Source organism: Rhinopithecus roxellana, chromosome 15 (genome assembly GCF_007565055.1).
Source record: "Rhinopithecus roxellana isolate Shanxi Qingling chromosome 15, ASM756505v1, whole genome shotgun sequence".
NCBI lineage: Eukaryota > Metazoa > Chordata > Mammalia > Primates > Cercopithecidae > Rhinopithecus > Rhinopithecus roxellana.
The window spans coordinates 111259929-111283818 of NC_044563.1; the positions used below are offsets into that span (position 1 = coordinate 111259929).

General features: G+C 41.1%; 1 protein-coding gene across 1 annotated transcript in view; it reads left to right on the forward strand.

The window, feature by feature from the left end:
- Positions 1–9750: 9750 nt before the first annotated feature.
- Positions 9751–23890, forward strand: part of CSTF3 (cleavage stimulation factor subunit 3) — a 78974-nt gene continuing 64834 nt past the window's right edge. Inside the window, exon 1 of the mRNA XM_010358347.1 lies at positions 9751–9972. Within this exon, the coding sequence (XP_010356649.1) occupies positions 9946–9972 (27 nt within the window). The 5' untranslated portion in view covers positions 9751–9945. The remainder of the gene's footprint in view (positions 9973–23890) is intronic.

A 23890-nucleotide genomic window follows, 5' to 3' on the forward strand; every position in this document is an offset into this window, starting at 1 on the left:
ATCAGCTCATCAATATCCTTAAAAAAATCTGCAGATATTTTGATTGTAATTGCTTTGAAACTATAGATCAATTTGGGAACAATTGACAACTTCATACTTTAAAAATCTGACATTGTTGGAAAACTTACTGCTGCAGCCTAAGGTTTTTATAGTTGCCCCCTAATGTTTAAATGCCTTCATGAAAGTGAAGTCTAGAATTTATTTATTTTATTATTTATTTATTTATTTATTTATTTTTAAGACGGAATCTTGCTCTGTCTCCAGGCTGGAGTGTAATGGCACAATCTTGGCGCAATCTCAGCTCACTGCAACCTTCACTTCTCAGGTTCAAGTATTTCTCCTGCCTCAGCCTCCCGAGTAGTTGGGACCACAGGTGTGCGCCACCATGCCCAGCTAATTTTTGTATTTTTAGTACAGATGGGGTTTCACCATGTTGGCCAGGATGGTCTCGATCTCTTGATCTCATGATCTGCCCTCCTCGGCCTCCCAAAGTGCTGGGATTACAGGCGTGATCCACCTCACCTGGCCGAATTTATTTCTTTTTTAAAGGAATTTAGTAACTAGGCATTTAAATTTATACTGAGTTTCTGGAAGGCAGAGGCTGTATGCCGCTTATATTTGAATCACAGTGTACAAAAGATTCAAACTACAGAGCAGGACCTCAGTAATGGCTTGCAGATTAAATATTTAAACATGAGGCTTTTAAATAATTCTACTTAAGTTTTCAGACATGATGAAGAATAGGGCATATGGAATTTTCATGATGCAAGAAGAAGAAACAACTACTTTTCCTTTCTAAAAAGAGCTATAGTAATGGTCCCTGGTGCAAGTAGGAGTAAGAAGACAGTAGAAACTGTCCCCAAACTAGTCACTCACAAGACTTAGATTCCCAAAATGTGAAGGCAAATTATTTTATAGGTGAGGATCATACAGTGACACAATGAGACTGATTTCTTGCATGTCAATACATACCTACACAAAAATTTGAACCAAAAACAAAAAACTTCTAATACAGCAGGTTATGTCTGTTGGTTTTTGTCATGTATAAAAATTGTGCATTATTTTATTTAACTTCCTTAGTGGATTTCTTTCTAGGATTTCCCTTTAAGAAAAAATCATTACTCAATTAGTTTGCTGAAAAGCCTACATTTTGGTTTATTGTTTTATTTTATTTATTTATTTTTTGAGACAGAGTCTCGCTCTGTCATCCAGGCTGGAGTGTAATGGCGCGATCTCAGCTCACTGCACACTCTGCCTCCTGGATTCAAGCAATTCTCCTGCCTCAGCCTCCTCTAGTAATTGGGATTACAGGCGCCCACCACCATGCCTGGCTAATTTTTGTATTTTCAGTAGAGACGGATTTTCGCCATGTTGGTTTGGCTGGTCTCAAACTCCTGACCTCAGGTGATCCGCCCACCTCAACCTCCCAAAGTGCTGGGATCACAGGCATGAGCCACCGCGCCGGGCAGGTTTATTGTTGAATAGTACTACAACAATTGTCATCGACCAATTTTCACATAGCTGTATTTCCAAGTTAGATGCTAAGGAATATATTACATCCTTTCCAACACAGAGATGGCATCAAATTATTTTACTAGTGATTATGTGACCAAGGTAATCAAAGGAGTAAAAATTATTATTATTTTTTCTTTACTACTCTTTGATTTGATGTGCTTCAAACAAATTTTTTCTTTTTTTTTTTTTTTGAGACAGAGTCTCGCTCTTGTCACCCAGGCTGGAGTACAGTGGCGCAATCTGGGCTTACTGCAACCTCCGCCTCCTGGGTTCAAGCCAGTCTCCTGCCTCAGCCTCCCGAATAGCTGGGATTACAGGCACCCAACACCATGCCTGGCTAAATTTTGTATTTTTAGTAGAGACACGGTTTTGCCATGTTGGCCAGGCTGGTCTCCATCTCTTGACCTTGTGATTCACCTGCCTCGGCCTCTCAAAGTGCTGGGATTACAGGCATGAGCCACTGTGCCCAACCAAATTGTTTTATTTCTGTATACATAAGCAGTACCTATATATACAGACTACTATATATGACTGCTAACTAGTGTCTAGATGAAAATATGACTCTATAAATTCATTGTTAATTGAACGTTTTAAATTATTTTTCCAATTACAGTGGTGGATTTGCACAGATTATTTTATTCTCTTTTGCTCAAGAACAGACCCTTGTCAAGCAATTGGCTGGGGTCAGGGGTGCATGTTATGATTAAGGAAACTAGTTATAGATAAATGAGCCACACTGGGATTAAAAACTATGATCTCATTGACAAAGAGTTCCAACTAACCTCACAGAGATAATAAATATATACTTGGAACTTTGCTTGCTCTCTTTTCCACAAGGGTTTTCTCTTTGGTCGCTGAAGTATGAAGACATTTTATTCTCTCTAAACTTCCAGCAGAACTCTTCATGCCAGAGATAGCACATTCCATCCTCTGTGTACTATTAGTAGTAAACAATAAAATGACCATCATAGAGTCTAAGTGTTTTTTGCCTCATAAAAGGAATTTAGAAGACTCTTTGGATGAAAGTCACCATACAGAGTATAGAAGTAGTATTGTACTACTGTGCAGAGTATTATCACACCAAAGATTATGAGGCACACATACTTTACTGAGAGGACTTTGTGGGTCAAGTTCATGTACTGAAAACAGATATGGCATTTTAAATCATGTAAATTTATGGAACTATAGATTTTTCTCTTAGAGAATGAATAAATCCTTTATGTAATTCCCAGGATGAAGAATAGTAATGAAACTTGTGGAAGGGAAGTTCTAACATATTCATTACTTTTAAACAACACAAAGTTGTTTTCAGAGTTGGTAAAAATTTGTTTTTAAAAATTACTTCTATTTCAAATGAATCATTAGGTGAATAGGCCCACATAAAAGGTGAGGGAACACAGAAAAAGAAGAGGGAAGAGGACAGGAATTGATAATTTGTCAAAATGTGGCTGTGTGACACTTTGGGTTCCAAAGAACAAACATTCCTTCAGTCTTAGGGAAAAAGGGTTCAACCGTAAGGATATATGTGGTTTAAAATTACAAGCCATTTCATAGCCAAGGCAATTCTAGGACTGATTACACCAGCGTCCACATATTCTCTCTCTCTCTCCTTTGAGCATTAATCTTTTAAGTACATTAGACTGTTTAATTCATCAGTGTGGAGTGCATCTACTGGGTAGATTCTGACTCAACTGTCCACCCTAGACAGAAGTATTTAGCTTCCTCTCTTAGGAGGACAATAGGAGGCAGTATAGTCTATGTTATACTAGTTAGCATAGGTCCCACACCTTTTAAAACCAAAAATAGGCCAGGGTAGGGTGGCTTACACCTGTAATCCAAGCACTTTGGGAGGCCAAGGCAGGAGGATCCCTTGATAGAGCCCAGGAGTTCGAAACTTCAGTGAGCTATGATCGTGCCACTGCATCCCATCCTGGGCAACAGAGTGAGACTCCTGTCTCTAAATAAATAAAATAAAACCCCAAATAGCCCTCCACATTAATAAAAATTATATATGCCTAATATTTACTACAATGGAAAAAAGTATATGCATGTAATTGAAGACAAAAAGGGACTATGAAAAATAAAAATAGTTTTTCAAAGTGGTGAGATTATGATTAGCTTTTTTCTCTCAGTTTTTTCCAATGTTGTTTTAATATTTTGATGAATTTAAGAAAGTTTAAAAAACACTTAGAATAATGAAGATAATTTAGCAATGCTCATCCTTTTCAACCGACTATCTCTAGTTATTTTATTTTTCAAATAATGTCAAACTCAAGCAATAGAGTCAATTAAATTTAGGAAATGTGTGTAAGATGTGTTTAACCAACATTCTAATTGAAGATGAGTCAATAGTCATTCCAGTCAGTTTCCTCATGTTACAGGGGGAATTCATTATTTGGAAGTGCTATACCTACTTTAAAACTAAAATCCCAGATATATCTGTGTCCCTCTCACACAAGCTGTTAAAATATTTGCCTGTCCCTCTACATAGCTGTAGTCACAGGCATGTTAATGTTTTCTGTAAAATAGATCAAAATATAAAGAAACATTAGGAAAATACAGCTGTTAGAATGAGGAGGGGACAGTACCAATGTATTTATAGCAAGTGTATATATTATATCAAGTAGAACAGACACCCAGCCTTTTATGACCAGTTTTAACTATGACATGCATGAGTTTTAAATAATAAATAACTGTAGAAATCTCCAAAGAATTTTAAAAATCCCAGGCCGGGCACAGTGGCTTACGCCTGTAATCCTAGCACTTTGGGAGGCTGAGGCGGGTGGATCATGAGGTCAGGAGTTCGAGACCAGCCTGGCCAATATGGTGAAATCCCATCTGAACTAAAAATACAAAAATTAGCTGGGCATGGTGGCATGAGCCTGTAGTCCCAGCTGCTCGGGAGGCTGAGGCAGGAGAATCACCTGAACCTGGGAGGTGGGGGTGGCAGTGAGCCAAGATCACAACACTGCAGTCCAGGCTGGGTGACAGAGTGAGACTCTGTCTCAAAAAAATAATAAAAATAAATAAAAATAAAAATCCCATCAGTTGGTTAAGAGCTTTTTGCTTTATTACAAGTGATGTTTAATTGATTTCGGTTTTCAGATTCCAAAGAAAATTCCAAAACTAGTTTTCATAGCCAGCAGATACATTTCTAAGTGCTTGGGATGATGAATCATATAAAATATGTATTTTTGAGAGTGTTTAATTACAATGATTGTTCACCAATTAAATAATTGCCATTTATGTTTCTAATAAAACTCTCAGATAAATTATAAGAAGTCAGTTTCTTAATCATATGATAAATGGACTATATTCTAAAATTCTGATTAATATTTCTTAAGGATTCATGATAAGGAAGCAATGTTTTTACCAAGTTTGTTTAATTGTTAGATGGAAATTGTATTTGTCTGCCACCTGGGGGATTCATGGAAACATTGCAATTGGCAAAATTCATAGTCATAAAAATATTGCAATATATGTGTTAATGGTGTTGCATTTGTTTTATGAATGATGTCGACTGAAACACACACACACACACACACACACACACACACACACACAATTGTGGCCAAAAAAGTAGTTGCAAAACCAATAAACTTGTGTTCTGGATGTCAAGTGAAGAAAATGTTTCCAGGCCGGACACAGTGGCTTATAGCTATAATCCCAGCACTTTGGAAGGCTGAGGCAACAGGATCACTTGAGGCCAGGAGTTTGAGACCCTCATCTCTATAAAAAACTTAAAAATTAGCTGGGCATGGTGGTGCATGCCTGTAGTCCTAGTCACTTGGGAGGCTGAGGCAGGGGGGATTGCTTGAGCTTGAGGCCACAGGGAGCCATGATTTGTGCCATTGCACTCCAGCCTGAGTGAAAGCAAGACCTTGTTTTATTTCTTTATTTTTATTTTCATTGTTAAGACTTTGCTGTGTGTGTGTGTGTGTGTGTGTTTAAAAAAAAAAAGTTTCCAAAAGAAGGGAGTAATCAACTTCATCAAATACTGCTGGTAGAATCCCGTAAGATAAAGAGGACTAAAACTGACCGCTGCATTTGGCAATTGGGAAGTCATAGGTGACCAGGAAAAGAGCTGTTACTGGATGTTTTATAGTTGTTATTGCTATTGTGAGCAAATCTTTCTATTTATGATTTTTTCTTTTCTTTTTTTTCTTTTTCTTTTCGAGATGGAGTCTCACTCTGTCGCCCAGGCTGGAGTGCAATGGCGAGATCTTGGCTCACTGTAAGCTGCACCTCCCAGGTTTGGGCCATTCTCCTGCCTTAGCCTCTGGAGTAACTGGGACTACAGGCGCCCGCCACCACACCTGGCTAATATTTTGTGTGTGTGTTTTTTAGTAGAGATGGGGTTTCACTGTGTTAGCCAGGATGGTCTCGATCTCCTGACCTCGTGATCCACCCACCTCGGCCTCCCAAAGTGCTGGGATTACAGGTGTGAGCCACCGCACCAGGCCTATTTATGAATTTTTTCTAATCATCAATTTAAATTTTTTGAAACAGGGTCTCTCTCTGTTTCCCAGGCTGGAGAGAAGTGGTGTGATCATAGCTCACTGCAACTTTTAACTCCTGGGCTCAAATAATCCTCCCATTTCCCAAGTAGCTGGGACCACAGGCATGTGACACCAAAATCAGCTAATTTTTAAATTTTTTTGTAGAGGGGTCGTGTGATGTTGCCCAGGTTGGCCTCAAACTTTGGTGCTCAAGTGATCTTTCCCCCTTGGCCTCCTAAAGTGCTGGGATTACAAGCATGAGCTACCACACTCAGCCCCTTTATATCTTATGTTATGTGACTATGGAGGAGAATGTCATTATTCACAGAAAACACAAATTGACTATTTTGGGATAGTCACAATGTCTGTAATTTATTTTCATATTATTCTGTGAACAAAACCTGAAACTGTAATACTAAAAGACTCTAGGCAGAAAAATAAAAATAAAAAACAATCTGGCTCTCCCTGCCAAAAAAACTATGTATGTAAATATATACATATAAAGCAAACACACCAAAATGTTAATCAAGGTGGTAGGTATACAGGTGTTCATTGTATTATTATTTAAACTTTTATCTCCATATTCGTTAAAAACACTGGAAAACATGGGGGCCAGGCGCCACAGCTTACGCCTGTAATCCCAACACTTTGGGAGACCAAGGCAGGCGGATCGCTTGAGTCCAGGAGTTCAAGACCAGCCTGGGGAACATGCTGAAACCCTGTCTCTACTAAAAATACAAAAATTAGCCAGGGATGGGGGCAGGCGCCCATAATCCTAACTACTCAGGAGGCTGAAGTTAGAGAATCGCTTGAACCTGAGAGGCAGAGGTTGCAGTGAGCCAAGATCTCGCCACTGCACTCCAGCCTAGGCAACAGAGGGGGAGCCTGTCAAAACAAAACAAAACAAAAAACTGTAAAAAATGGCATTTGAGTCAAACTCTGAAAGATAGAGTATGAATACTGTTTTAAGACTTTGTTGTTCTTATGTCAGTTCAATAAAGAAAAATCAGAAAACAGATAAAAAGAGTAAATTTATGTGACACACAATGTAGATATAACCACTTTTAATTTTTTAAAGCTATATACAGGTTGAGGCCGGGCGTGGTGGCTCATGCCTGTAATCCCAGCACTTTGAGAGGCCAAAGCTGGTGGATCACCTGAGGTCAGGAGTTGGAGACCAGGCTGGCCAACATGGTGAAATCCTGTCTCGACTGAAAATACAAAAATTAGCCCGGCTTGGTGGCGGGAGCCTGTAATCCCAGCTACTCAGGAGGCTGAGGCACGAGAATTGCTTGAACCCAGGAGGCAGAGGTTGCACTGAGCCGAGATTGTGCCACTGCACTCCAGCCTGGGTGAAAGAGCAAGACTCAGTCTCAAAAAAAAAAAAAAAGATATATACAGGTTGAGTATTCCTAATTCAAAAGTCTGGGCCAGGCACGGTGGCTCACGCCTGTAATCCCAGCACTTGGGGAGGCCAAGTTGGGTGGATCACTTGAGGTCAGGAGTTCAGACCAGCTTGGCCAACATGGTGAAACCCCATCTCTACTAAAAATACAAAAATTAGGCTGAGCACCGTGGCTCAGGCCTGTAATCCCAGCACTTTGGGAGGCCAAGGTGGGCGGCTCACGAGGTCAGGAGATCAAGACCATCCTGGCTAACACAGTGAAACCCCATCTCTACTAAAAATGCCTGTAGTGCCAGCTACTCGGGAGGCTGAGGCAGGAGAATGGCCTGAACCCGGGAGGCGGAGCTTGCAGTGAGCCAAGATAGTGCCACTGCACTCCAGCCCGGGCTACAGAGTGAGACTCTGTCTCAAAAAAAAAAAAAAAAGAAAAAAGAAAAAAGAAAGAAAGAAAATTAGCCGAGCGTGGTGGTGCGCGCCTGTAATCCCAGCTACTCAGGAGGCTGAGGCAGGAGAATCGTTTGAACCTGGGAGGCGGAGGGTGCAGTGAGCTGAGATCGCACCACTGCACTCTGGCCTGGGCGACAGAGTTAAGACTCTGCCTCAAGAGAAAAAAAAAAAAAATCCTAAATGTTCCAAAACTCAAAATGCTCCTAAATCTAACTTTTTAAGCACTGACATGACTCTCAAAGGAAATGCTCATTGGAGCATTTCAGATTTTGGATTTTTTGATTAGGGATGCTAAATTGGTAAGTATATATACGTAAAACACTTTCATATTCTGCTTTTCTTCATTTCATACGGTGGTTGCCTTTTGTCAGTCATCGTACATTAGCATCGGTTTGCTGCGTGACATTCCATTGCAGAGATAAATCTTGTGATATTTTTAACTAGTCCTCCATTGCTGGATGGGGCAATGAACATCTGTTAATACACATCTTTTGCCCATGTGTCTGATTATTTTAAGGGTAAGATTTCAGCCTGTGGAAAGGGAGTAAGTGTAAGTTTGAGCAGAGGAAAGGAGATCTAAAAGAATAAGGTGAGTCTGGGAATAGTTCAACAGGTTACTTTGGGGCATCGAACCCCTGTAGGCGAGAAATGCTTGCAGACATCTTACAATGACGCTTAAATGGAAGAGCAGTTTCAGAAGACTTAGCTCATTTAATTTTTTTTCACGGTGTTAGGCAGGATGGTCTCGATCTCCTCACCTCATGATCCGCCCGCCCCGGCCTCCCAAAGTGCTGCGATTACAGGCGTGAGCCACCACGCCCGTCTAGAACTCCTGATCCATTCGTCTTGGCCTCCCAAAGTGCTGGGATTACAGACGTGGGTCACCACGCCCGGTCAATCTCATTTAATTTTTTTTTTTTTTTTTTTTGAGACGGAGTCTCGCTCTGTCGCCCAGGCTGGAGTGCAGTGGCCGGATCTCAGCTCACTGCAAGCTCCGCCTCCCGGGTTCACGCCATTCTCCTGCCTCAGCCTCCCGAGTAGCTGGGACTACAGGCGCCCGCCACCTCGCCCGGCTAGTTTTTTGTATTTTTAGTAGAGACGGGGGTTTCACCATGTTAGCCAGGATGGTCTCGATCTCCTGACCTCGCGATCCGCCCGTCTCGGCCTCCCAAAGTGCTGGGATTACAGGCTTGAGCCACCGCGCCCGGCCAATCTCATTTAATCTTAATGCCAGATACTGTTCCTAACACCTTTCTATGTATAATTTATTTCAGTTGCAGGTACTATTATTCCCATCGATAGGCCAGAAAGCTGAGGTAGGAAGTTTAATTGCCCAGAATTACTTATCTTCGTTAAAATCCAAGCAGTCTGGGCTCCAAACAATCATATCCACTTTGCAGTCAAGGAACCATGCTGAGATGTTGAGCTGAAAATCTAGGTCTCACAGACTTCAAAGCTTTCTACATAAGAGTAGACGGCGGCAGTAAAAATTAACGTGGGCTTGATCTATCCCTCCCACCCCCAAGAAAAGTAAAAAGCAGGAAGTGAGACCAGCGAAAACCTTCAGGGATTCCTTATCCCCTAAATATAGGAGGCATTTAACGCTTAGCATTGCTGACTAGCAATCAGGCTTCAACTGTGAGGAGCCAGGCTCTAAAGCTTTTTAACTGAATTCCAAAAAGCGCGCGAGCCTCCAGGCGAAACAGATTCCCGCCTTCCAGCCGGTTAGAGCCGGCTCAGCAACAGCCTCTCCAGGCCGGGGTAGTGACGTCAGCCCAGGAATTGGGCCCGCCCCGGGTTCTCGCTGCCTTCTGCACGCTCGAAATAACCAACGAGTACGCGAAATGAGCCCCGCCCATTGCCCCGGAAGTTAATGCGGAAGCCACACACCCCCCTCCTCGGCCGGCAGGGGCGCAGCCATTTTAATTCATATCTGAGTGGGCGGTGGCGATTGGTGTTGGCGGTCTGGCTCAGCTGGGCAGGGGGTAACTTTACTGATTTGGGGGTGGTTTTTAGTTTAATTTTTCTTTTCTAGCTTCCCATCGACGGTCAGTGCGCACGTTGTAATCAGCTGAGGCCATGTCAGGAGACGGAGCCACGGAGCAGGTGAGGCAGGAGAGTGGTGGGGCCTCGTGGCGACCTCTTCTCCACGTCTGTTCCTCCGACTGCTCCAGACATGTTCGCCTGAGGAAGGAATTGGGTCTAGTGAACCCGGGGGACAGGGTATATACAAGAGTGGTGGGAATGGGGAGCAAGACCTGATTAAAATTTAATTTTTTTTTACTTCCCTGTCTTAGGCACGAATACGAGTAAATACTTGATTTAGACAATAGCCGGTAGGCTGCTGCGTCCTATTTAGATTCATGGGACTACTCCAGATGGGATGCTTTCCTTTTGATATCGCTTTGGTATTAGAGTGGATAGGAATTATTTTAACGCGCACCCGCCGTTTTAGAAAAACTTGACAGTGTTTCTTTCACTCAGCCAAATGTAGTGTACCCAGAAATAGGTTACTAGTTTGAGAAATATTTGAGACAAAGCTAATCTGGAGAATTAAGATTTAAAAGAGCGAGTGAAGAAAGAAGCAAGTTATGCTGTGGTTTTGGGAATATTGTGGCTTTCTTTCGTTTTCTTCCTTTTCTCCCTTTTAGTCACATTTCATTTTCGTTTTTCCAGCTACATAAACATTGCAGGTATAAGTTGAAAATGAGAAGTCTGTTTTGGCCACTGTAAATAAAAGCATGTTTTAGTAGTAAATATGAGTGACAACTAAATATTTAAAAATTCAGACTTTTAGGTTAGATTAGTGTGGTTTGTTTCTTTTGCCCTTTGTATTCAGAATTTTGTAGGAGAGTACCTTTTAGTGTGAGAGAGGAAGCTAAATAGTTTTGAAATATGCCATTAAATTTGTTTTTCGATCTAAGTCCTGGTGTGTTTAGATAAATACAGTTTCTAAAATGGAGGCTAGGTAGCCTGCAGTCTCAATTTCCTGAAATTTCCCATTGCCATAGCAACGACATGCACTTAGATTTTCATTTTTCAAGTTCCCTAGCTTATAACGTGGAAGATATTATTGAAGGTTGACAGAGATGAGGCAAAATAGGAGCGTTCTATTGCATAGTCTGTAAGACTGTAGATTTCATTTTGTCGGCAGTTTGACTAAATTGTTTTGTGTTTGCTCGAGGACTGGTTTCAGTCCAGAAATCTTCGTACTGTTTACATTTTACATACTGTTAGCATGCCCGAGCATGCAAAGTCTTAAAATTACTGTATCAAAACTGTTTACTTCTTTTCTGATCTAGTATTTGTCATCTGAAAGTGAAGGATTATTAACTGAGGTTTCATTGAAAGTTTCCAAAATTCATTGTTAATTCTTAGAATTTATCTAAAATTACAAAGACACAGAAATGTTACCATGACCTCTTGAATGTTTTAGAACTGTGGTGTTTCCATGGGGCAGACAGATGGTGGTGAAAATTTGTAGAAAAATTATTTCCCCCAAGGGTTTTATTGTGCAAAGTTTAGAACATAGAGAAAAGCTGAAAGAAAAGTGCAGTGAACACCTGTAGGACAACTCTTCACCTGGAATCAACAGTTGAAAGCCTTGCCATACTTGCTTTATCTCTCCATGCTGATTAATTGAGAACAGGGTCTCTGTCACTCAAGCTAGAGTGCTGTGACGCCTTCACAGCTTACTGTAGCTTCGACCTCCCTGCGCTTTGTCAGCCTCCCACCTCAGCCTCCTGAGTAGCTGGGAGTACAGGCGCGCGCCACCATGCCCAGCTAATTTTTTTTTTTTTTTGAAACGGAACCTCAAGCCCTGTCGCCCAGACTGGAGTGCAGGGGCGCGATCTCGCCTTATTGCAGCCTTCGCCTCCTGGGTTCAAGCGATTCTCCTGCCTCAGCCTCCCGAGTAGCTGGGATCACAGGCGCCCGCCACCATGCCCCGCTGATTTCTGTATTTTAAGTAGAGACGGGTTTCACCACGTTGCCCAGGCTGGTCTTGAACTTCTGACCTCAAGTGATCCGCCTGCCTCTGCCTTCCAAAGTGCTGGAATTACAGGCGTGAGCCACCGCACCCGGCCTAATTTTTGTAGTTTTTTTTGTAGAGACAGGAATTCGCCATGTTGCCCAGCCTGGTCTCAGAACTCCTGGGATCAAGCGATTCGCCCATCTCAGTGTCTCCCTGTGTTGGGATTACAGACAGGCACGAGCCACCATGCCTGGTCCATGCATTTTTGTTTGAAAGCATGTTGACACTTTGCAGACCAAATATTTCAGCATTCTCCTATAAGTAAGAGCAAAATGTTGTTACATAACCTCCATACCATTTCCCCACCCAAGAAAATAATATTTCTAAACTCTAGTCCTTCTTCAAATTTCCCCCCTTGTCCCAAGAATATATATATATATATTTTTAACCAGAATCAGTCTAGATTTACATATTGAATCATTTGCTTTTGTCTCTTTAAGTAGTCCAGCTTCTCCCCTGGGGCTGTTGTCTCTTTGAGGAGTCAAGGACACTTACACTGCTTCTCTGGGTGTATTTGTTTTTTGTTGTTTATTTGCTTGCTTTTGGTTTGGGGTTGATGATGTCATTTAACTTGTCCCTTCATCTTCTGTATTTCCTGAAAACTTTACAGTTAGGTCTATACTCAACCTTGATATTTGGGTTAAGTATTTTTGTATAGCATACTTAACATTAGCAGGCGCTTCTGCTGGGTTCTGTTGGATGGTTCTGTTTGATCACTTGGTTTAGGGTGATCTTCTCATTGTTAAAAGGGTCATGTTCCCCTTTGCAGTTAATAATCCTGTGAGTTGATACCATGTTCTTTAATCACCTTATACCTAGTTATCAATTGATAAATCATGACTAAATCATCTATTACATTGGAAGTAGCAATGGTGGTTTGTTTTGTTTTGTTTTTAAAATCCACAATTCTGTTGGTCTGTGTCTGTTTACTGGCTCATACTTTCTGCAAAAAAGACCTTTTTTTCTCCCTGAAGATTAAGTATCGCTATGGATTCATGGATTTCTCTTAGTGTGTTAATATCAGTGATAGCCGTTTTTATTTTGCACGCTCAACTTGTCCAAACCTTTTTGGTGGCTCCTATATCTTTTCCTTCAGTCTGAAAGGCAATTTAGACATCTGATTATCAACAAGGAAGTCATCTTCCTATAGCCTTTTCTTTAACTTTTTAATAATACATTTCAAACATATAAGAAAAATAGTATAATATATGAAGTACCTGTCATAGAGCTTCAATTTACGGCTAATCTTGTTTCCTCTGTGACTTCATTTGCTTCTCCCACCCCCATTACTTCAAAGCAAATCCTAGATACTGTATTCAGCTTCAACTAAAATAGCCATTAAATAACACCTTAAGGAGTGACTGATGGAAAATATGAATGAGCTGCACCTTGTTTAATGTTTAAGACAATATTCAAAATCTGGAGGAAAAGAGAGTATCCAAAATGACCTGAAATCATGGATGAGAAAAATAAACTCAATGAAACTAAAGAATAATAAGAAAAAAATTAAAACCACTCTGAATCATGGATTAGCTTTGGAAAAATGCCAAGGGATGGGGTGGATAAAGAGTCCTACAAGATGCAGGTGTAGATTTAGCTTTTTAGTAACACTGAAGTTCAAGTTTGTAGAATAAACCTGATTCTTAACTTTGTTACTGAAATATACGGATAGTCATTTCTCTCTTGGTGCTAAGATTTGTGATTCGTGCCCCTAACAGAGGGAAATTATTGCAGACAAGCAAAATCACTGCAAGGTTTATTGCTGTGATTTTTTTGTTTGTTTGTTTTTTAACTCTAGTAAGGAAGTTCAATTTTGCATGTAGAGAGCTGTTGGAATGACCTTATAGTGTTCAAGGATACTCTTGTGAAGCCCCTTGCTTATTGTTTTTGCCAGTTTAATGGTGATAAAACTATTTGCATATAGGTTGATCCCCCTGCCAAACATAGGATTTCTGTGTCGAATTATGGCTGTATTATTTATTTCATGGTTTTGTTTTTGTGTGTTTATTTTTTGTTTTTTTGAGATGGAGTCTTGCTCTGTTGCCCAAGCTAAAGTGCAGTGGTGCGATCTCAGCTCACTGCAACCTCCGCCTCCCAGGTTCAAGCAATTCTGCCTCAGCCTCCTGGGTAGCTGGGATTACAAGCACACGCCACAATGCCCAGCTAATTTTTTTGTATTTTTAGTAGAGATGGGGTTTCACCGTGTTGACCAAGCTGGTCTTGAACGCCTGACCTCAAGTGATCTGCCCGCCTTGGCCTCCCAAAGTGCTGGGATAGCAGGCGTGAGCCACTGTGCCCGGCCCATGGTGGTTTTTTTTTTTTTTTTTATTCCTGATTCACCTTTTGATCTCTTTCTTAGGTCCATTTAACCTTGTGCACTACTCTTACAGCATTTAATATGCTGTTATTTAGAGTTTCCATTGGGTTTTGAGCTTCTTGAGTTGAAGAGATGGCGTTATTCATCTTTATGTCTTAAAGACCTAAGAAATAATATTTTGATGCTTAAAGGTGTTCAGTAAATGAATGGATTAAGTTTGCATTTAGGCTATATATATGCAGTACATTACTAATTTCTCCAATAATTTAAACTATTGGGAAGACAGGTGCATTGTAATATTTGGGGCATAAGAGTGGATGGTTCTCTCTCAATCTGTTTCCAGTGTGTGGTTGATTCTTAAAGTTTTGTTGGATAAGAGGAGGAAGAGGTATGTGTTTGGCCTCATCAATTCATATGAACCCTTAAGGCCCTAAAATTTTGTTTCTCTACTCTTAGAAATAATAGTTTAGTTTACAAATTTTTATTTATTTACTATTTAGGTAGAGAGGAAGTCTCACTGTGTTTCCCAGGCTGGTCTTGAGCTCCTGGACTTAAGTGATCCTTCTGCCTCAGCCTCCCAAACTGTTGGGATTACAGGTGTGAGTCCAGCCATATTTCACCTTTTAAACAATATATAACCTGTCCTAGAATTTGGAATGCCTAAATTACAAGCCAAATGATCCTCAGCTTGGAAAAACTACATGACTGTAAGAAGCACAAATTAATTGCCGGTAGTTCTTAACAAAGGAGCATTTAGGCTCATAAATACATGTTTTGAGTAAAAAATAATTTTGGGAAGATTTAGAAAATATGAAGAGTATTTGTCCTATTATATACTTATTAATAAGGAAAGAAAAAGTTGAAACATCCACAGTGTTGAAAACTGAAACCTGGTTATTTCATTAGGTAACCGTTAGTTCTTAAGCTGTTTAGAAGTAACAGAGTTGCCAATTTTAGTCAAGGTGCATATGTGTAGGGGGGTTTGAAGAGGCAGAGAAAGAGCCAACTATGTGTGTTGGACAATGTATGTTTTTGGACTTATTTTTTCCAAAATCTTTCTGTAACAACCTTTCCTAGTTTTCTTCCTCCTATTTTTAGTGATACTTGTTTGGTGTAACAGTTTTGGTTAGGCAAATTGATTTGATCTTTATTATTGATATTTCTTAGGAAACTAGCGCATATCAAATATTCTGTTTGGGGACAGTTGTTCCTAAGAGAAATTCCTCTGTGCTTAAAGAATGAAAATTGGGTTTTTCTTAGAGATACAGCAGAAAGGTACTGTGTTAGGTGATATTGCATTCCTTTGACATTATTTCAGGGAATGTAGGCGTTTACATCCCAGATAGACCTTCAGAAGGGCAAAATCTGTATTTGGGTGTTTTTACCTATTAATTGGACAATTGCCCATACAAATTAATGATTTTAAGCTTTTTTTTAAAAATAAACCTTCAATTTGGTGACAGTGATTTTAAGCTTTTCTACCATGTCTCTGAATCTTTCTCTTTAGATAGGACCTACTTGTGAATTTGAGTCTTTTTGTTTGTTTTGTTGGACAGTTGGTAATGGTGTGAGAATTGGGCTAAAAAAGGGATTTGAGTTGGCAGTTGTTTAAACTATTTTTAGATTAATGGACAACTTAGGATACATAGTAAATATTGGATAAAATCAGAAGGGCAAAGCTTCTGTGTGTCCTAATTAATGTTTTTCTAATGTTTGACTTAATTAGTGTATTAAATCTGGATTACTCATATTTGATAGAAGTCTCGTCTTTTAAGTTCCAAACGGTTAAAATTTTAATTTATATTTTGTAGCTATTTGTTTCCTAGGGGATGAATATGCAAGTTTACTAAGCAGATAATGGTAATAATTATTTGAAGCAGTATGTTAAGCCAAGATCTTTATTTTATTTTATTTTTATGTATTTATTTTTTTTGAGACGAGTCTCCCACTTTTGCCAGGCTGGAGTGCAGTGGCGCTATCTCTGCTCACTGCAAGCTCCGCCTCCCGGGTTCACGGCATTCTCCTACCTCAGCCTCCTGAGTAGCTGGGACTACAGGCGCCCGCCACCACGCCCTCACGTCCGGCTAATTTTTTGTATTTTTAGTAGAGACAGGGTTTCACCATGTCAGCCGGGATGGTCTTGATCTTCTGACCTCGTGATCCGCCCGCCTCAGCCTTCCAAAGCGCTGGGATTACAGGCGTGAGTCACCACATCCAGCCCAAGATCTCTTTTTTTAAGTTTTCGAGTTGTTTGTATGTTTGGATTTTTAATCTATGGACGATTTGGAGGGATTATTTTTGTTTTGTATTGTAGGATACATGTTCAGTTTCATTCACAGCAAACATGAAGTAGGATTTGATTGCATTGGTAAAGGAACACAGAGCTAAGCTGACATCTGGTCCTAATATCCGGTCCCAGTGTGACACCTGTCACATACAGTACTTTATTATCTAGGCATATGAATGGAATCAGTTAACTCCTCTATGCAAGTCTCAGCAGGGCACCGTGGCTCACACCTGTCTGTAATCCCAGCACTTTGGGAGGCTGAGGCTGGCAGATCACTTGAGGTCAGGAGTTCAAGACCAGCCTGGCCAGCCTGGTGAAACTCCAACTCTACTAAAAATACAAAATTAGCTGAGTGTAGTGGTGCATACCTGTAATCCCAGCTACTTGGGAGGCTGAGGCAGGAGAATCCCTTGAACCCGGGAGTCAGAGGTTGCGGTGAGCTAAGGTAGAGCCCCTGCACTCCAGCCTAGGTGACAGAGCGAGACTCCATCTCAAAAAAAAGTCTTACAGAGTACTACTCAGGTCTACTTTTAATTTTGAAAAAAAGTTAACCACAGAGAGAGACTTAAGAATTCAAATATATAGTATATTTAGTTTTCTTAATAGTTTAGCAAAAAATTCACTTGGAATGACAAGTTTGTTGCCACCTTATTTTTAATGAAACATGACATTTGGAAAACATCTGTGGAACAGATAGATGAGGTGGTACATATTTCTTAAAGTGAAGCCCATGGCCCATTTGTGTCATGATTAGGTGCTTTATAAAAGTATAGATACGTAGACTCTCATTTCAAACCTAACTGTTAAGTGGGGCTGAGACTCTTCATTTGAAACAGGTGCCACAGTGGTTTTTATGTGAATAAAAGCTTGCAGACCACAGAGTTAGATGATACCTGGTTGTTTTTTTGTTTTTTTTTTTTTTGTTTTTTTTTTTTTTTTTGAGACGGAGTCTCGCTCTGTCACCCAGGCTGGAGTGCAGTGGCCAGATCTCAGCTCACTACAAGCTCTGCCTCCCGGGTTCACGCCATTCTCCTGCCTCAGCCTCCCGAGTAGCTGGGACTACAGGCGCCGCCACCTCGCCCGGCTAGTTTTTTGTATTTTTAGTAGAGACGGGGTTTCACCGTGTTAGCCAGGATGGTCTCGATCTCCTGACCTTGTGATCCGCCCGTCTCGGCCTCCCAAAGTGCTGGGATTACAGGCTTGAGCCACCGCACCCGGCCTAAAATACATTCTTGATAAATAAGTGGATGAAAAAATGGCAGATATTTGAGGATGGTATTTTACTGATTTTTGCTGCCCACCTGCTCCCCACCCCCATATATTTAGTTATTAACCTAGTGAGAAATATTCATTATAAAACCCTGGTTGAGACTCAGCTGTGCTTTTTCTGTTGGTCATAGTAAAAAGCTTACATATTAAATCTTTCAGTCTACCATTTTTCTCCCCCTCTAGTCATACTTTTGTGTTATCACTTTAATGATCCCTACTTTAACTTAATTTCAACATGACCGCTAGTATAACACCCTTCTAGTTTATCATGAAAGTAGCTATTTGAAGAAAGAATTATCTCTTTTTTTTTTTGTCCGTTTTACCTGCATAGTATAAATGGAAGAAATTAGATTATTATTATTACTGTTATTATTATTATTATTATTTTTGGAGACCAAGTCTCGTTCTGTTGTGCACTGACTGGAGTGTACTGGCGTGATCATAGCTCACCACAGCCTCAACCTCCTGGCCTCAAGGACTCCTCCCACCGCAGTCTCCCAAAGTGCTGGGATTACAGGTGTGACCCACCGTGCCCAGCCTTAAATTATATTATTATTTCAGTCATTAACATGATAGCGTCTGTCACTTCTTCACATCCCACCCTTCCATTAACAACCTCCTAATAAAAGTTACGAGCTCATATAGAAAGAAAGTGGTTAGGAGTTTCAATAAAGCATAACTCATAGGGCTTTCCAGAGGCTACATCACCTATCCGCAGTTATACGTAAAGGCTATTAAAAATGGTCTTTCCTCCCTTTTCCAACTACGTAACTGTGAGGCTGAAATTTCTTCATGTTTTTCATCTAAAACAATATATTGTAACAGATACATTGTTTTGTTTGATTGAAAGAAGCAGATAATGTCTTCTATTCAGCCAGACATTTAAAAAGATCATGGAAATGTAAAATGGTGCCATTCTTTTGACTTTTTTTTATTTTGGAAAATTTCCTTTGAAAAAATATTTATATTGCTATTTAAGGAATTTATTATTTTTAAATGAATTAAATACTTTAATTTTTTGTTTTAATTTCTTTTTCTTTTTCTTTTTTTTTTTTTTTTGAGGCAGAGTCCTTGCTCTGAAGCCCAGGCTGTAGCCGTGGCACAATCTCGGCTCACTGCAAGCTCCGCCTCCTGGGTTCACCCCATTTTCCTGCCTCAGCCTCCCAAGTAGCTGGGACTACAGGCGCCTGCCACCTCGCCCGGCTAATTTTTTGTATTTTTAGTAGAGACGGGATTTCACCGTGTTAGCCAGGATGGTCTCCATCTCCTGACCTTGTGATCTGCCCGCCTCGGCCTCTCAAAGTGCTGGGATTACAGGCGTGAGCCACCATGCCCGGCCTGTTTTAATTTCTAATGTAAGAAGCAATATAATCCTTTTGGACTCCTCTATTATTAGTATTTATTTTTATTTTTATTTTTTGGAGATGGAGTCTCACTCTGTCGCCCAGGCTGGAGTGCAGTTTCGCCATCTCAGCTCACTGCAACCTCCGCCTCTTGGGTTCAAGCAATTCTCCTGCCTCAGCCTCCCAAGTAGCTAGGACTACAGGCATGTGCCACCACACCCGGCTAATTTTTTGTATTTTTAGTAGAGATGGGGTTTCACCAAATTGGCTAGGCCGGTCTCAAACTTCTGACCTTGTGATCCACCCACCTTGGCCTCCCAAAGTGCTGAGATTACAGGTGTGAGTCAATGTGCCCGGCCCGGGCTCCTCAATTTTTAAGAGTGTAAAGCAATCCTTTGCAAAGTGTTTGAGAATAGTTGGAATAGTACATGGTGCCTGTGAAGCCAAGATCATAAGTTCTATTTCTCTGAGTTAGTTAGCTTCACATAACAGAAGGTTAAACATAGAAAGTGGCAAGGCAACCCACAGAGTAGGATAAAATTTTTGTAAATCATGTCTGATAAGGGATTTGTAACCCTAACATGTAAAAATTCATTAATGAAGAAACCCAGCCAGGTGCGGTGGTGCACGCCTGTATTCCCAGGTATTTGGGAGGCTGAGGCAGGATCATTGATTGAACCCAGGAGTTCAAGTCCAACCTGAGCAACATAGCTAAACTATGCTTCTAAAAAGTAATAATAATAAGTCCAGTTTTTGTTTTATTTATTCTTATTTTTTCAAGACGTAGTCTCCCTCTGTCGCCCAGGCTGGAGTGTAGTGGCACAATCTTGGGTCAGTGGAACCTCTGCCCCCCGGGCTCAAGGGATCCTCCCACCTTAGCCTCCTGAGTAGGTGGGATTACAGGTGCCTGCCACTGTCCCTGTCTAATTTTTTTTTTGTATTTTTAGTAGAGATGCGGTTTCATCATGTTGGCCAGGCTGGTCTCAAACTCCTGATAAGTCCAGTTTTTAAATGGAGAAAATACTTGAACAGACATTTCTCCAAAGATGTACAAATGGCCAATAAGAAAATGAAACGATGCTCTACTTTGATAGCCATCAGAGAAATGTAAATCAAAACCACAATGAGATATTATTTCAGACCCATAAGGATGGCTGTAATAAAAAAAAAATATCAAATGTTGGTAAGGATATGGAGAAATTGGAACCCTTTATACACTGGAAATGTAAATGTAAATGCCCCTTTAAAGTCTGTTAGTTCTTAAGTAGGTAAAACATAGAGTTACCACATTACTTAGCAATTCCATTTCTAGGTATATATCCAAGAAAATGGAAAACACACAAACTGAGCTCCACAAAGAAATCTTATACACTAATGTTCATGGTAACATTATTCGTAATAGCCAAAACTGGAAACAATCCAAGGTCCATAAATAAATTAAATGTAGGATATGCACATAATGGAATATTGTCGAAAGAAAAGTACTTAATATATGCAAAAACATGAACTTTGAAAACATGCTAACTGAAAGCCAAAAACAAGGCCAGTCATGGTAGCTCATGGCGGAAATCCCAACACTTTGAGAGGCCGAGGCAGGTGGATTGCTTGAGCCCAGGAGTTTGAGACCAGCCTGGACAATATGGCAAAACCCCATCTCTATAAATATAAAATTTAGCTGGGCATGATGGCACATGCCTGTAGTTCATTATTGGGAGGTCTAGATGGGAGGATTGATTGAGCCCGGGAGGTTGAGGTTGCAGTAGGCCGTGATTGTATTTGAGCCTGGGTGACAGTGAGATCCTGTCTCAAAGAAAAAAGAAAATTAGAAACAAAAAAAACACATACTGTATGGTTACGTTAAATATGGGCACATCCCTAGAGACAAAGTAGATTAGTAATTGCCTAGGGCTCAGGGATTGGAGGGAAATGGAAGGGATTGCTAACAGGTACAGATTTCTCTTTGGGGTGATAAAATGTTTTAAATTTGTGATGGTTCTATAAACTTGAATGTATTCATAAATAAAAACCATTGAGTTAATACACTTCAGATGGGTGAATTGTATGCATGTGAATCACATCTCAAGCCAGTGCTAAAAAAGAAATTATAAAAGGTTAAATACGTGATATGCTTACCCTACTTTCAAACTTTTTTTTTTTTTTTTTTTTTGAGGCGGAGTCTCGCTCTGTCGCCCGGACTGGAGTGCAGTGGCCAGATCTCAGCTCACTGCAAGCTCCGCCTCCCGGGTTTACACCATTCTCCTGCCTCAGCCTCCCGAGTAGCTGGGACTACAGGCGCCCGCCACCTCGCCCGGCTAGTTTTTGTATTTTTAGTAGAGACGGGGTTTCACCGTGTTAGCCAGGATGGTCTCGATCTCCTGACCTCGTGATCCACCCGTCTCGGCCTCCCAAAGTGCTGGGTTTACAGGCTTGAGCCACCGCGCCCGGCTTTTTTTTTTTTTTTTTTTGGAGACAGGATCTGGCTCTGTTGCCCAGGCTGGAGTGCAGTGGTGTGATCTTGGTTCACTGCAACCAATACCTCCTGGGCTCAAGCCATCCTCTCACCTCATCCTCCCAAGTAGCTGGGATTACAGATACCTGCCACCACACCCAGCTAATTTTTGTGTTTTTTGGTAGAGACGGAGTTTTGCAATATTGCCAGGCTGGTCTCCAACTCCTGAGCTCAAGTGATCCACCTGCCTCGGCCTCCCAAAGTGCTGGGATTGTAGGGGTGAACCACTGTGCCTGGCCCCCCTACCTTCTTTCTTTTAACCAGTTTTACATGGTTGTGTTATTCACAGAGAAAATAAAATTAAGTCATTTAGTAATATGTGAGCCTTGATAACTAGTCCAGTTTTTGCTCTACTCCTTTGATTTGGGGTCCCCTGCCTCTTCCCCGTTAACATTGCCTGAAGAATGATATTGGGATTATAGGTTATTATTTCAAAAGCAAAACTGGATTTTGATAGTTTTTTATAGTAATAAGTTGTTGGGGTGCATAAGCATGGGACAGCTGTTCTTGCTACAGTAAGCAGTTTGTTACAGAAGGGCACTGGAAACTTGCCCTGTTTTCTCTTCTTCTTTTTTTTTTTTGGTTTGAGACAGAGTCTCTGTTGCCCAGGCTGGAGTGCAGTGATATGATCTTGGCTCACTACCACCTCTGCCTCCCGAGTTCAAGCGATTCTCCTCCCTCAGCTTCCCAAGTAGCTGGGATTACAGGGGCCTGCCACCACGCCTGGTTAATTTTGTTGTTGTTGTTTGTTTTGTTTTCAAGATGGAGTCTGGCTCTGTCACCCAGGCTGCGGTGCAGTGGCGTGATCTCGGCTAACTGCAACCTTTGCCTCCTGGGTTCAAGCAATTCTCTTGCCTCAGCCTCCCAAGTAGCTGGGACTACAGGCACGCACCACCATGCCCAGCTAATTTTGTATTTTTAGTAGAGACAGGGTTTCACCATGTTGGCCAGGCTGGTCTTGAACTCCTGACCTCAGGTGATACACCTGCCTCAGCCTCCTAAAGTGCTGGGGTTACAGGCGTGAGCCACCATACCTGGCCAATTTTTGTATTTTTGGTAGAGATGGGGTTTCACCATTTTGGCCAGGCTGGTCTTGAACTTGTGACCTTGAGTGATCCGCCCACCTCGGCCTTCTAAAGTGCTGGGAGCCACTGTGCCCAGCCTGTTTTCTTAAAGTGACCTGCTCTGGCAACAGATTTAGGAAATAATACAACTTCATTCCTTATGGAGGCCCAGTCTCTCTCCTTTTGGGTACTACGAAACTGTTCAGTTTTTCTTTGCCCAATAGTGTTAGGGTAACCAGGCCAGAAAACAAAAATGCTACACTCTCAGCGTTGGCTACCCAACTGGTTCATAGCTGTTATGTTAAAAGGGTTTTTATTGTGAGAATCAAATGTGACCAAAACTAGCTGGATATACTCTTGAGCATTCTGGTTAGCTTCCGTTGTTAATTAATGCAGTTGATTGAGAATTGCATGTATAGATTGTGTTACGAACATTTAACTACTGAGGAGCTAGGCCAGAAAAAAACATTTAGTGATGTAACTGATACTTCTGCTAATTCCCCAGGTATGTGGATAGCATTTTAGGGGTTCTATGAAATTAGATGGGGGAAAAGACTCACTAATCGTTAACCGAAATTGAACATTCCCTTTTATTATAAATGTAGGCCAGAATTTACAGAGGTAATAGTGTTACCAGCAGCACTCATCACTAATGTAGTGAGTTGGCCTCTAGAGCTTGTTATTTGATGTATTAAGTATATATTACTATAAAAAAAACTTTGGAGCAAGGAGCTGTGGTACATGCCTGTAGTCCCAGCTACATGGGAGGCTGAGCCAGGAGGATCACTGGAGCCCAGGAGCTGTAGATCAGCAATGTAGAGAGAGCCTGTCTCTTAAAACACACACACACACACACACACACACACACACACACACACACACTGCAACGATACACATATACACACAAACTTTTTCCTTGGAAATCCCTCAGAATTTATGTATTTAAGAATATTCTGAGAAAAGGCTCGTAGGTTTCACTAGACTGCAGAAGGGTTTTGTGGCACCAAAGGAGCAACTAGAGAGCCATAGTGTTTTTTTGGGTGGGGGGGGGGTTGTTTGTTTGTTTTGTTTGGAGACGGAGTCTCACTCTGTCACCCAGGCTGGAGTGCTGTGGCGCCATCTCACCTCACTGCAACCTCTGCCTCCCAGGTTCAAGCGATTCTCCCACTTCAGCCTTCTGAGTATCTGAGACTACAGGCGCG